The sequence below is a fragment of the Mustela erminea genome, chromosome 7 (assembly GCF_009829155.1).
Source record: "Mustela erminea isolate mMusErm1 chromosome 7, mMusErm1.Pri, whole genome shotgun sequence".
In the NCBI taxonomy this organism is placed as follows: Eukaryota; Metazoa; Chordata; class Mammalia; order Carnivora; family Mustelidae; genus Mustela; species Mustela erminea.
The window spans coordinates 18,405,245-18,418,617 of NC_045620.1; the positions used below are offsets into that span (position 1 = coordinate 18,405,245).

A 13,373-nucleotide genomic window follows, 5' to 3' on the forward strand; every position below is an offset into this window, starting at 1 on the left:
TCAACTACTGGCATTAAATTCACCAGAGTAACAAAAATGGTTAACTAGATGATCAAGTGGTAAGAAATGAGTGAGCGGTAAAGGAAAAAAGACCACAGAAGTGGTAGATGATACATAATGTCCCCACTAGAGAAAATATAGTTATTTTAATGATTCACAAAGACTTATTCATAAAAAGATCCATTAGAAATATCTTAAAGTTTTTAATGGTCCATTAAAAAAAACAGACTTAGAAAGCAATTCTCACTTTTAACTTGTCTGGAGACAATAAGCCAAGCTAATAAAGCAGTTCCAAAAGACTCAAGGCTGGACACACTTATTCCAATGCACAAGTGGTCTTTACATTGCCTCCCCCCACTTTTTAAAAAAGATTTTATTTATTTATTTGACTCACAGAGATCACAAGTAGGCAGAGAGGCAGGCAGAGAGGGGGAAGCAGGTTCCCTGCTGGGCAGAGAGCCCAATGTGGGTCTCAATCCCAGGACCCTGAGATCATGACCTAAGCGAAAGGCAGAGGCTTAACCCACTGAGACACCCAGGCGCCCCTACATTCCCTTTTAACAAAACTTAGGCCACTCTGAGAATATCAGATAGCATTCTCCCCAACTGCCTTTACCTCAAAACGGAAGCGTTAAGTCCTTATTTTCAACAAGGGGTCACATATGCAAAGATACCTTAAGTCTTTGGGTTTACCACTTGTTTCTTATACCCCAAAACAGGAGCAAAACAAAAAGAAAACATCTTTCTGAGGCTTGAATCCAAAGGCACCATTACTGAGTTACATTTATATTGGTGGTCATTGGCTTGCGTGAGAACTAAATGCTTGATAATCTGATGAAACTAAGAATGCTCTCTTCAGGAAAATCTCAGATACCCAACCTTTTGCATAGGATTTTAGGGGCTCACATACCACAGAAGCCAAGGTAAGAATTTTTGATTTATACCCGCTAAAGTACAGAAAGAATAAAAATATACGTACATAATGCCGATCCAGTCACCTTTTATCAAGGCAGGTTCTCTGGATATCATGCATTACAATCAACTCATAGCTTATTTATGAGAAGGAGAGTGAGAATCTTAAGCAGGCCCCATGTCCAGCACAGAGCCCAATGCACGGCTTGAACACACAATCCTGAGATCATGACCTGAGCCAAAATCAAGTGTCAGACCATCAACCAAATGAGCCACCCAGGTGCCCCCCAAATTTTATCTTTTTTAAAAATGTTATTTATTTATTTGAGAGACAGAGAGCAAGAGAGTAAGTGAGTATGAGTGGGGAGAGGAGGAGAGGGAGAGGGAAAAGCAGACTCCCCTCTGGGCAGGGAGCCTGACGCTGGGCTTGATCCCAGGACCCCAAGATCATGAGCCAAAGGTAGATGCTTAACCAACTGAGCCACTCAGGTGCCTCCCCCTCCAATTTTATTTTTAATGAGCTATATATTGAAAGAAAATGGTATGTCTTGATCCGAACAATAGCATGCCCAGTAAGGCATGAATTATCAAGGTTGTACTCTTCAGCAACTCTGGAATCAAATACAGTCTCTGTTTACTCTGCTATCCATGTGACTTACCTGTGGCTCAAGTTAAGGCCTATTCCAGGTGAGCCAAGCCAGCCACCCCACTGCCAAATGATGAGGGACATTGCTGGTTTAACCCTTACCTGTTGCTATGTTTGGACTTTTCTCGGTCCTTCTCCTTATCTTTCTTGTGCTCTTTGTGCCGGTGTTCTCGATCTTTGTGTTTATCTTTGTGTTTATGAGAATCTGCAACCATAAAAGATGAGTCAGTTAAGAAGAGCCATAAGCTATCTCCTCCTCACCTACCTTGACAAGCTAGTCAAGAAGCACAATGACAGGATTCAAATGACAAGGTAGTCCTAACAACACATTCCACTGGAAGGAAAGATTTCACAAAGCCACACAGACAAGGCATCCCATTACCCTGCCTCTAAAACCAAGACAAGTGTTAACGAACATGAAGGGGAAAAGGGAATTAATTCTACTGTAAAAGGAAGCAACTGTTTGGCATTCTTCTCCCAGATCTGGTACTACTGAGACTAAATCATAAATGATACAAAAGGATAAATCTTGAACACTGACTCTCAGATCAAATGGTTATCCATGTAAGTTCTGGAAAATCCAAGCCTCGAGATATTTTTTTAAGAGAGATGTTTTAAAACCAACTACGATAAAGTATAATTTCTATGCAGTAAAAATATACATTTCAAAGATACATCATCCAAGAAAGTTTCCCTTACACCCATCCCCAGTCAATCCCAATCTTTCAACCCCACCCAAAGCAACCAATAATTTGCTAGCACTATGGATTAGATGATATCTAAAGTTTTATATAAATGAAATCATACAGGATTTACTCTTACATCTGCCTTCTTAACATGTTCTTTTTGACATTCATCCATGTTGCTGGATATAACAGTAGTTGGTTAAGATTTTACAGCTAAGTGGAATCCCACTGTTATGAATACACTGCAATTTATACTTATCGATTCACTTGCTGAAATACAATTGAGTCATTTCCAGGCATAGTTATTACGATTAAATCTGCTATAAACATTCATACACAAGTCTCTGTGTAGACATGTTTTTATATCTTTTGGGTACATACTTAATGATGAAATCACTGGGTCATTTGGTAAGTGTAACTTTAACTTTATACAAAACTGCCAAACTGTTTTCGAAAGTGGTTGTACTATTATACATTCCAACCAAAATGCATTGGAGTTCCAACTGCTATAAATTCTCTTTTTAACACTCAGTATTACCAATCTTCAATTTTAGCCATTCTAGCAGGTATGTAGTGGTATCTCAATGTTGTTTTAATCCAGTTTCCTAATTAAATAATGGGCATCTTTTCATTTGCTTACTTGCCACTCATGTATCTTCTTTGATACATGAATTTTTTGATACATCAATCTTTCACTCATTTAAAAAGTATCTGTCTTATAACTGAGTTGTGTAAGAGTTCTTTATACAAAAAAAAGTTCTTTATACACTATAGATTACAATTTTTTTGTTGGATATATGTATTGTGCATTTTTTTCACAGAAAACATTTTGAGTTTTACAGAAGTAAAAGACAGGGTTCAGGGAGCCTGGGTGGCTCAGTGGGTTAAGCCGCTGCCTTCAGCTCAGGTCATGATCTCACGGTCCTGGGATAGAGTCCCGCATTGGGCTCTCTGCTCAGCAGAGAGCCTGCTTCCCTCTCTCTGCCTGCCTCTCTATCTACTTGTGATCTCTCTCTGTCAAATAAATAAAAATACAATCTTAAAAAAAAAAAAAAAAAGACAGGGTTCATTTTTTAATTTACAAAGATGTCCAGCTGTAGCACCGTTTTTTGAAAAGATGACCCTTCCCCCCAGTGAATTGCTTTGGCCTATTTACTGAAAATGAAGTGGCCATATAATCCAAGTCTATTTCTGGACTCTATTCTATCCTTACACACAATTTTGATTCCTATAGCTTCACAGTAATTTTTTTTTTTTCACAGCAAGTTTTGAAATCAGGTTATAAAAGCACTTAAGTCTTATTTTTTTTCAAAACTGTTGTGGCTATTCTATGTCTTCTGCATTTCATAGAAGTTCTAGTTTCAATTTGCCAATTTCCAAAAAGGAGAAGAAGAAGAAAAGCCAGCTGGGAAGTGTGTGTTCATAGAACAATTTGGAGAAAAATGACATCAAAACATTTTTGGGTCTTTTGATCCATGAACATGGTATCTCTCTCCATGTATTTATGTTAGTGACTCTCAAATTTTATTGTATTTAAGAATTATCCCAAGAGTCTATTTAAAATGTAGCTCACTGGGGTGCCTGGGTGGCTCAGTGGGTTAAAGCCTCTGCCTTCAGCTCGGGTCATGATCCAAGGGTCCCGGGATCGAGCACCATATCCGGCTCTCTGCTCAGCAGGGAGCCTGCTTCATCCTCTCTCTCTCTCTCTCTCTGCCTGCCTCTCTGCCTCCTTGTGATCTCGTCTGTCAAATACATAAATAAATCTTTTTTAAAAAAAAAAAAATGTGGCTCACTGAGGTCAGGTCACCCTAATGTCGAACATGCATCAATTGGAAGTTTATGTACCCAACACATGTGTGATGGGTTTTAAAATCTAACAGTCCAACAGATTCTTTGGTATTTCTCTGTTCAAGGGGTATGGCCTAATTTTCTGCTCCTTGAGTACAGGCTAGACTTAGAAACTCATTCCTAAAAAAACAGGGTAAGACAGAAATGTCAGTAGGTGACTTCTGCCACCTGGTCATAAAGGCACTGGATCTTTTTCCTTGCTCTGGAGGAAGCCAGGTGCCAATATTGTTAGGACACTCAAGCAGCCCTAGGAGAGGCCCATGTGGCAAGAAACTGCCACGTGAGTAAACGGTCCTGGAAGTAGGTCCTCCAGTTTCAGGTAAGTCTTCAGACAACTGCAATCTCATGACAGACCCTGAGCCAAAATCATCCAGCGAAGCTGCTCCTGGATCCCTGGCTCACAGAAACTATATGAGAAAACAAGTGTTCGTTGTTTTAAGCTGTAAACTTTGAAGTAACATGTTTTGTATAGAAATAGGTAACTAATGAAAATGTACAGGCAGTGTATATGCTCATCCAATTCCTGGCTCACAGCAAAAAAGTCACATTTGATATAATCCACTAAGCATTTACTCTGTGCCAGACCATAAGGAAACAAAAACTTGATGACTGTGTCCCTAGGTATAATAAATTCTCATCCCACAGAAATGGGAAAAATAAAATCATATGGTGTCAAAAAAAAGCAGAACTTAAACCCAATCTTCCATGTAGCATACAGAACCCTCTAACTTGTCTCAAGTCTACAATTCTAAAATGCTGAGTTAATCCAATACACAAAGGAGGTGACCCCTATTCACTTGACAGTAGTAAAAACCCACACAAATGCAAGCTGGTGCAGCCACTCTAGACAACAGCATGGAGGTTCCTCAAAAAGTGGAAAATAGAGCTACCCTACAACCCAGCAATTGCACTACTGGATATTTACCCTAAAGATACAAATGTAGTGGGGCGCCTGGGTGGCTCAGTGGGTTAAAGCCTCTGCCTTCAGCCTTCACCCTCCTGGGATCCAGCCTCACATGGGCTCTCTGCTCAGCAGGGAGCCTGCTTCCCTCCCTTCCTCTCTCTCTGCCTGCTTGTGATCTCTGTCTGTCAAATAAATAAATAAAAGCTTTAACAACAACAACAAAAAAGATACAAATGTAGAGATCTGACGGGGCATGGGCACCCGAATGTTTATAGCAGCAGTGGTGTGTATGTACACACACACACAGGAATACTATGCAGACATCAAAAGAAATGAAATCTTGCCATTTGCAATGACTTGGATGGAATTAGAGAGTATTACACTGAGCGGAAATAAGTCCATCAGAGAAAGACAATTATCGTATGATCTCCCTGATATAAGGAATTTGAGAGGCAGACTGGGGGGAATTGAGGGGTAGGGAAAGAAAAAATGAAACAAGATGGGATTGGGAGGGGGACAAACCATAGAGACTTTTAATCTTACCAAAAGACCTGAGGGTTGCTGAGGGGAGAGGGGGTGTGGAGAGAGTGGGTTATAGACACTAGGGACAGTATGTGCTATGGTGAGTGCTGTGAAGTGTGTAAGCCTGACGACTCACAGACCTGTACCCCCTGTACCCCCTGGGGCAAATAATACATTATATGTTAATAAAAATAATTAGTATAAAAACATTTTTTTAAAAAACCCACATGACAACTGACCCGAAACTAAGGACTTAACCATAATAACAACAAAACATACCACCAGCTCTACAACCTGGAATGAAATATGTGTTATCTGAATTTGTTTATAGGTCAGATTTAACAAATAAGAAAGAGAACATCAGGATCTGCTATATTATGGCCCGTGAGTATGGCAGGGACATAGTATCTTTTTTTAAAAATTGCTTTGTGCATAATTCAACAAACACATAAACAAACAATATGGAAAAGACTAGAAGACAGATACCCAAATGTAAAAGTACTTATCTGTGGGTGGTAAATTCATGAGTAACCTGAGATTTTGTGTGTATACTCTGCCATTTCCCCCATGATGAATCACTTTTATAATAAAAAATAAGTTATTTTTGGGACACCTGCGTGGCTCAGTGGGTTAAGCCCCTGCTTTCAGCTCAGGTCATGATCCCAGATTCCTGGATCAAGTCCCGCATTAGGCTCCTTGCTTGGCAGGGAGCCCGCTTCTCTCTCTACCTCTGCTTGCTTGTGCACTAGCTCTCTCTAATAAATAAATAAAATCTTAAAAAAAAAGTTATTTATAAAAAATTAACCAAGATTTATCGAAGATTTGGCAAATACCCATGTACATGAGGAAAAGGTAGCTTAATTCACTAAAAAGCACTAAATTTAAAGAAAAAGGAAATTAAGTAAAAGATGAACTGAAAGTAATTCCAGTAGATTTCAGATAACTAGTGTGCCAATAATATTATCTTTTATTTTTTAAAACATTATCTTTTTAAGGGCACAAAACTTCAAAACTGATTTTAGAGGTAGGTACCCAGGTCTTTTAAAGCAATTGCAAATGTAAAAACTCAAAAACTGGAATATCTGGTAAGAAATTTAAGGCTATAGCTAAATAATTCCAGTGATACAAAAAAGACCAAAGATCTGAGTCCCAAGTGTCCTTAATTTCAAAAGTTAGTACATGTCTGTCATATGCTCAAACTGTGCTGTGTGTGGTATGATAGGTACCAAAAAGTTTAACATATGACAATTTCAAATATCTGAACGGCCATAGTACAGCTCCACACGGCAGGGTGGGTCCTCTAAGAAGAAATGATAAGAAAAACAATACGGGGCACCTACAGAACACCAACAATGTATAAACAAACAAAAATTACCAACTGACAGAGAAATGCAGAGATGATCTACATTAGGGTAAACTGATAGAGAAATAGCGTACTGAAGTACTTTCAGGGGAATGATGTCTGGAATTTACTTTAAAATACCCTCAGGCTGGGGCCCGAGTGGCTCAGTCGTTATGCATCTGCCTTCCGCTCAGATCATGATCCCAGTCCTGGGACTGAACCACGCAACATCCCTGCTGCTCGGTAAGCCTGCTTCTCCCTCACCCTCTCCCTCTGCCTGCTGTTCCCCCTGCTGTTGCTCGCTCTTGCACTCTCTCTCTCTGTCAAGTAAATAAATAAAATCTTTAACATATAGTTGCCAAACTGTGGAAAGAACCAAGATGCCCTTCAACAGATGAATGGATAAGGAAGATGTGGTCCATATACACAATGGAGTATCATGCCTCCATCAGAAAGGATGAATACCCAACTTTTGTATCAACATGGACGGGACTGGAAGAGATTATGCTGAGTGAAATAAGTCAAGCAGAGAGAGTCAATTATCATATGGTTTCACTTACTTGTGGAGCATAAGAAATAACACAGAGGACATGGGGAGATGGAGAGGTTCTCCATCCAGATGGATGTTCTCCATCCAGTTGGGGGAAATCGGAGGGGGAGATGAACCGTGAGAGACTATGGACTCTGAGAAACAATCTGAGGGTTTGGGGGGGGGGGGGTTGGGTGAGCCTGTTGATGGGTATTATGGAGGGCACGTATTGCATGGTGCACTGGGTGTGGTGCATAAACAATGAATTCTGGTACACTAAAAAGAAATTAGAAAAATAAAAAATTTAAAATAAAATACCCTCAGGCCAAAAAAAAAAAAAAAAAAAAACTGGGGGTATGAGGAAAGATAAAACAAGACTGCAAAAAGTTGACAGTTACAGAACTGGGGGTACAAGACACACGGGAGTTTATTATATACTACTCTCTCTCTACTGCTGTTCATGTTTGAAACTTTTAATAACAAAAAGCTAAACACTATCTTTAAGCTTCTTCCCTTCCAGTGCCTATTTTTTCTTATTACATAAGGATTCAACAAGATGACGACTAGCTTAGCCCAAGAGAGCATTTGTGTTAAGGAGCAGTAAGAGAAAGGTGAAGTTTGACAGATAACATTAACCCAAGGGCAAGGGTTTCCTAAGGATGACAGGGAGCCACTACACAAGCAGAAAAGAACAAAATAATACCCACACTTAAGGAAAATTAATTGAAGGGCAACGTGGGTAGAAAGGTAAAAGCAAAATGAGCTAGCGGTTTTTAAGCAGTCTACCAGGAACTCCATAAACTGGCTGTGTATAATAAATATATTCAGAGGAAGAATCAAAGAAGTTTCAAAATCTTTGGGTCCAAGTGATTAGCAGAAAAAGGTGCTTTCGCAGACACAGGAAAGCTGTGCAGAACAAAGATGGAGAGGAGAGGAAGAAAGGACTAAAGAAATGATGAAGCTAACTGAAGTCATATACTGTACTTTGGGCAACAGCAGAGTATCTGACTAAAGATGTTGGTCAGAAAAGCCAGTAAGTGAGAGAGGGAAGCCAATAAGAGCAAACTTATCTATATCCCTCATGGTAGAAATAGTTATAGACAGCAGACTAACGGCCTTAAAGATTACTTCAAGTAAGTATGTACCTTTTCCCCTGAACTGGAATTCATCTAAGAATAGACTGTTAAAATGTTTTGGACAAAGGATTTTGCCATTTCAAGCATCTGTTAATGCAAAAAGAACTGTGTTGAACTTGACAGGTAGATTAGAAATGGAAGATGCAAACCACTGCATATAAAATCACCAGAAAACCTCATTCGTTGTGAATTCAGGTCACCTAATAACCTGACAACAACTGTTCCAAGTGCATGCGTTAAAGAATCTGAGATGGAGACATGGGAGAACAGCCGTGAAATGAGGCAGCCCTGAGAAAACAGAAGACACGTAACAACTGACTCCTTTCACTCAATAACGGAAGTTACTCCATAAGGATATATGGAATAAACATCTTCTGTTATTATTATTAAGGCATTCTTTTAGGTTAATAAAGATTCTAAGTAAAGAGACTTCCAAAGACAAGAGAGGAAAGTATCTGTGTTCTCTCTGGACATATTCTCAGGAAAAACTGCTGACTAGCGTAACATAAGGACTTCACGGTTAACGTTCAAAAGAAAAGGAAATCTCTTATTACTGGGATATGGAATTATATTCTTAGGGTTAATTCAGTTTACAACTACTTTTAGTATCTTCTTAAATCCAAAATGCCCTGCTAAAGACTCATCAGATGTGAACTCAACTCTCACAGAGCTGACAATCCAGTAAGGTAAAGATATGAAGGCGAAGAACCATGGCCCAAGGCACTCAAGAGAAATGGGGCACTAATTTATGTGCTAGAACCATGCTAGAGTACTTAGAAATGCTGCTTTAGTCAACGTTCTTACTACTCTTATGATAAGGAAATACCACCATTTCACAAAAGACAACAGTAATAGCTATCTCCTACTAAGTGCGTACTCTGAGGTAGTAATGCTTCATGGGTCATCTCTGGTTTCCAAAAACTCTGGGTGGTGCCAATTTCAAATTTGAGACACATTTCTGCCTCTTTTAACACCTTGAAAAAGTTCATATAGTTCATATAACCCCTGTGGAGAGGGACTTTAGCAGTGTCTAACAAAACTAACACACACAATCTCTTTTCATGACCCACCAATCCATATGTAGGAATTCAGTGTGAAGACACACTTCCAAGGCAGAAAATTTATGCTGCTCCATGCATATGTGAAGGCAGAGAAAAATTAAGTCAACAGAAAAGAAACCTTTCTAAATTTGAGACTTGCTGAAAATGTATTAAAATTCCTTTCCTAACCCCAAAATCTCAATTGTCAAATGATTAACATTAAAGTAATGGTTTTCATTGCATCACGATGCTCCTATTTTCAGAAACTACACACACTTTTTATAATGGTAACAGATATTCCCCCACTGTCTTCACATGAAACATACGGTGCTAGGACCTCCATTTCTTACACAGGGGCAGAATTTTCTTTTCTATTTTTCTGCCCTCCTGCTATTTTTCTGAAAGGATAGTAAAACAGTTACCTTTTAAAAGAGTCTTAAGAGTAAAAATAACTGAATCTAAGCTTAATACCTCTTTTGTAAAGTAAAAAGTAAAACGATGAGGGGAAACAGCCCGATTCCACCAGAGAACAAGAAGAAATAAAGAGCCTGGGTCCCAGAGGGCAGTGAGGAGTGAACACAGGCTCCCTGAAGGAGGTAGTGTTTAAACTAAGACTTACCAAAGGCAAAAGAGTTAGCAAAGTAGGAGAGGGCATTCTTGGCAGATGAGCAATTAAAGTCAACTCTTATTATTTATTGTTTGACTTTTTTTGCTGAAAAATTCACTTCTCATGACTGAGCAGAATTATGTGAGATATACTTTCTGCCAGGTAGGAAATGGTAGACTTGATTCTTGCAAGGGACAAATTAAAAAACAAGATCCCGGCGCACGTGGGTGGCTCAGTCAACTGAATGTGTCTGCCTTTGGCTCAGATCATGATCTCGGGGTCCTGGGATGGAACCCCATTGTCAGGCTCCCTGCTGGGCGGGGAGCCTGATTCTCCCTCTCCTTGTTGCTTCCCCTGCTTGTGCTCTCTCTTTCTCTCAAATAAATAAATCTAAGAAGAAAAAAAAAATCCAGCATATTTAATTTGCATCTCTAAAGCCATGTGTCCCAAAAGCAGTTTCTTAAAAAGATATAGATGGGACTCCTACTTCTTGTGGCTTTAGAGTCTTAATCTCAATTTAGATAGAAGGGAAACAAAACACCTAGAAATAAGAAACTCCAGTATCAAATAAATCCAGCAAAACTGAATCCAACTGTTACCAAGTCCCTGAAAGCTGGCCTAATCCCAGGCTCACAATGAAGCTGCAGGTTTGGTAACCACCTACAGAGTCAGCTCCAAGTAGCCTAATCAGTGTCAAACCAGGCATAAGATGAAGAGTTCACTCCCCACTACAGAAACCAGATACACACACACACACACACACACACACACACACACTATATGAAAAAAGAAACCCACTTTATTAAATATGCTCAAGAATGGGGGCGCCTAGGTGGCTCAGTCAGTTATGCGGCTCCTTTTGGCTCGGATTGTGATCCTGGGGTCCTGGGATTGAGCCCCACACTGGGCTCCCTGCTCACCTGGGAGTCTGATTCTGCTTTTCCCTCTCCCCTGCTCACACTCTCTCACATGGATGCTCTAATAAATGAAATCTTCAAAAACTAAAAATAAAAAATTATGTTTAAGAATGATGCAGTTAGCACAAAATATCATGGCTAAACCCTAACACCAATTACAGACATTACAAAGTAGCAGAGAATGCTGGAAAAGACTTCTGAAGGACGGGGGAGGAAGTTTCACTCTGGCTCAACAGAGCAAAAAATACCGGACCGAATCCTTGTTCACTTAGTGTGTGATACTGGGTAAGAAGTCACTTAACTATTGGATCTATAAGGCAGCAGTGCAGGTCAGTGATTCAGAGCTTCAAATCTCTGTTCATCAACTTAAGATACCTGTGACCTCAGTAAGCTCACCTCTCTTACAGATGAAGAAACCTGGGCTCAGAATATTTAAGTGACCTTAAAGAATTTTCTTTCAAAACACAGTCAAAATCCTTGTGTATGGCTGTAATGGAATTCCTGGCTAATCTCTACAAAATTACAAACTGTCAATAAAGTACAACTATTATTGAGCCCTCTTCATGACTAATTTACATAAAACTGTATCAAGCCTACCCAATAACTCCAAATAACTCAGAGTTCAGGTTCTATACATGCACTTAAGACAGCAACCAAGCCAATTCACCTTGCCCAACAAGCCAATGATGGATAAAAGGCTATCTGATTTTCTTACCTGTCCACAGATACAGGAAGAAAAGCACTTACGAGTAAGTGAAACTGGCTTGCTCTACAATCCTATACCCAGAAGCCTAAAAAACCTACCTACAAGTTTTAAGGGATGCACTGATAACACCAGTTAACACCATCCTCATAGAAATATTTGCATAAGGTTAGCTGCAATCAAGGTGGCTAACAGTACTGCCAAGCTTATTCTACTCAGGGTTTCTAATGCAACTGCTATTTAACCCCGGCATGAACATTTACACTTTGAGAATAGGCTATGGAACTGGCAAAGATTACTGATCATTTTATCAACTATTCCATGATCTTAAAGCATTCTGGTGCTCCATCACTCTCCTAAACTATTCGAGTAATCAGATCAGGGCAGAAGAGAAGAATCCTCTGCTTCTGTGTAAACAAAAGTAGAGATTTTTCTGATACAAAAGAAGAGCTCTGTGCCATGTTTTGAGCCAGACCTCATGTACAGTGACCTCTGATGACAAGTTTTAAGACTTAAAACAGCTGTATGATATGATGGGTTCCTCCTCCAAAGATAATCAAGTTTATGAAGGATGGGGGTGAGGAACAGTTATCCACTAAAAGCTGCCTGCCTTCCCCAAGGAGGCAACTTTGTCAAAGATAACCTCTGCTCATCTCTGACACATCAATATACAACCACTGCATTAGGAAGGTGGGCACGGGAATCATATGGGTAAAAGCCCTGGGTGAAGAAATTAATTTTCTAAAGAAGATATTCACCACTTGCTGCTCATTTATTAAATCATGTTTACTTGGATAAATCCTTGCATCTTCTCCTTGCTCCCTGACTTTCAAACCCATGGATACCAAATCCCCAGAAGCTGGAATCTAAACAGAATCAACACTTAATACTCTATACCCGGGACACCTGCATGGCTCAATCGTTGGGCGACTCAGGCCGTGATTCCCAGGTCCTAGGTTCGAGCCCCGCATCGGCGCCCTGCTCAGTGGGAGGGCTGCTGCTCCCTTTATTGCAGTGTCTGCCTGTCAAGTAAATAAAATCTTAAAAAAACAAAAAAACCAAAAACAAATAAACTCTATACTCAGTAGGTTCTAACACTTTAAGACTGTTTTTGTCTAGGACAGATAAGAAGCTGGTTTTGGTGATAAAGACCAGCATCTGGGAGTGTGGTCATATCAGGGCTGTGTGAATCTCCCCAGGAACTCAATGCCAAACTAAAAGCAGTTAGGAAGGCTCAAAGCCCATTAAGTGGAAAGAGAAATTGATTGAGGTATGCAAGAATTCTACCCTTCCCTCTCCCCTACCACAGGTGTCTAAATTTGGACTTTACCAAATGTGACTGGTTTAATCTAGGAAACTGTGATCCATCCTAATGGCGGCCAATTTCAATCTGCAGCCCACAGAACAGTCCTTATCAATATTTTACAGCGATTCTCAATAACCATATTTCCAAAATTCCAGGTCATAGTTAATAGCCTTTCAAAGCAAGCAGGACAGATGGTATTCTGGCTGAAAGCTCAAAGAGCTCTGGAATTTAAAAGAAAACTGCTGGGAGGATTCAGCTCTAAAGAAAATCCAGAA

At 39.8% G+C, this 13,373-nt stretch overlaps 1 protein-coding gene across 1 annotated transcript in view; it reads right to left on the bottom strand.

The window, feature by feature from the left end:
• TOP1 (DNA topoisomerase I) overlaps positions 1-13,373 on the bottom strand; it is a 96,367-nt gene that overhangs the window by 60,643 nt on the left and 22,351 nt on the right. The window contains exon 3 of the mRNA XM_032350668.1: positions 1,661-1,763. Coding sequence (XP_032206559.1) covers positions 1,661-1,763 — 103 coding nt within the window. The remainder of the gene's footprint in view (positions 1-1,660; positions 1,764-13,373) is intronic.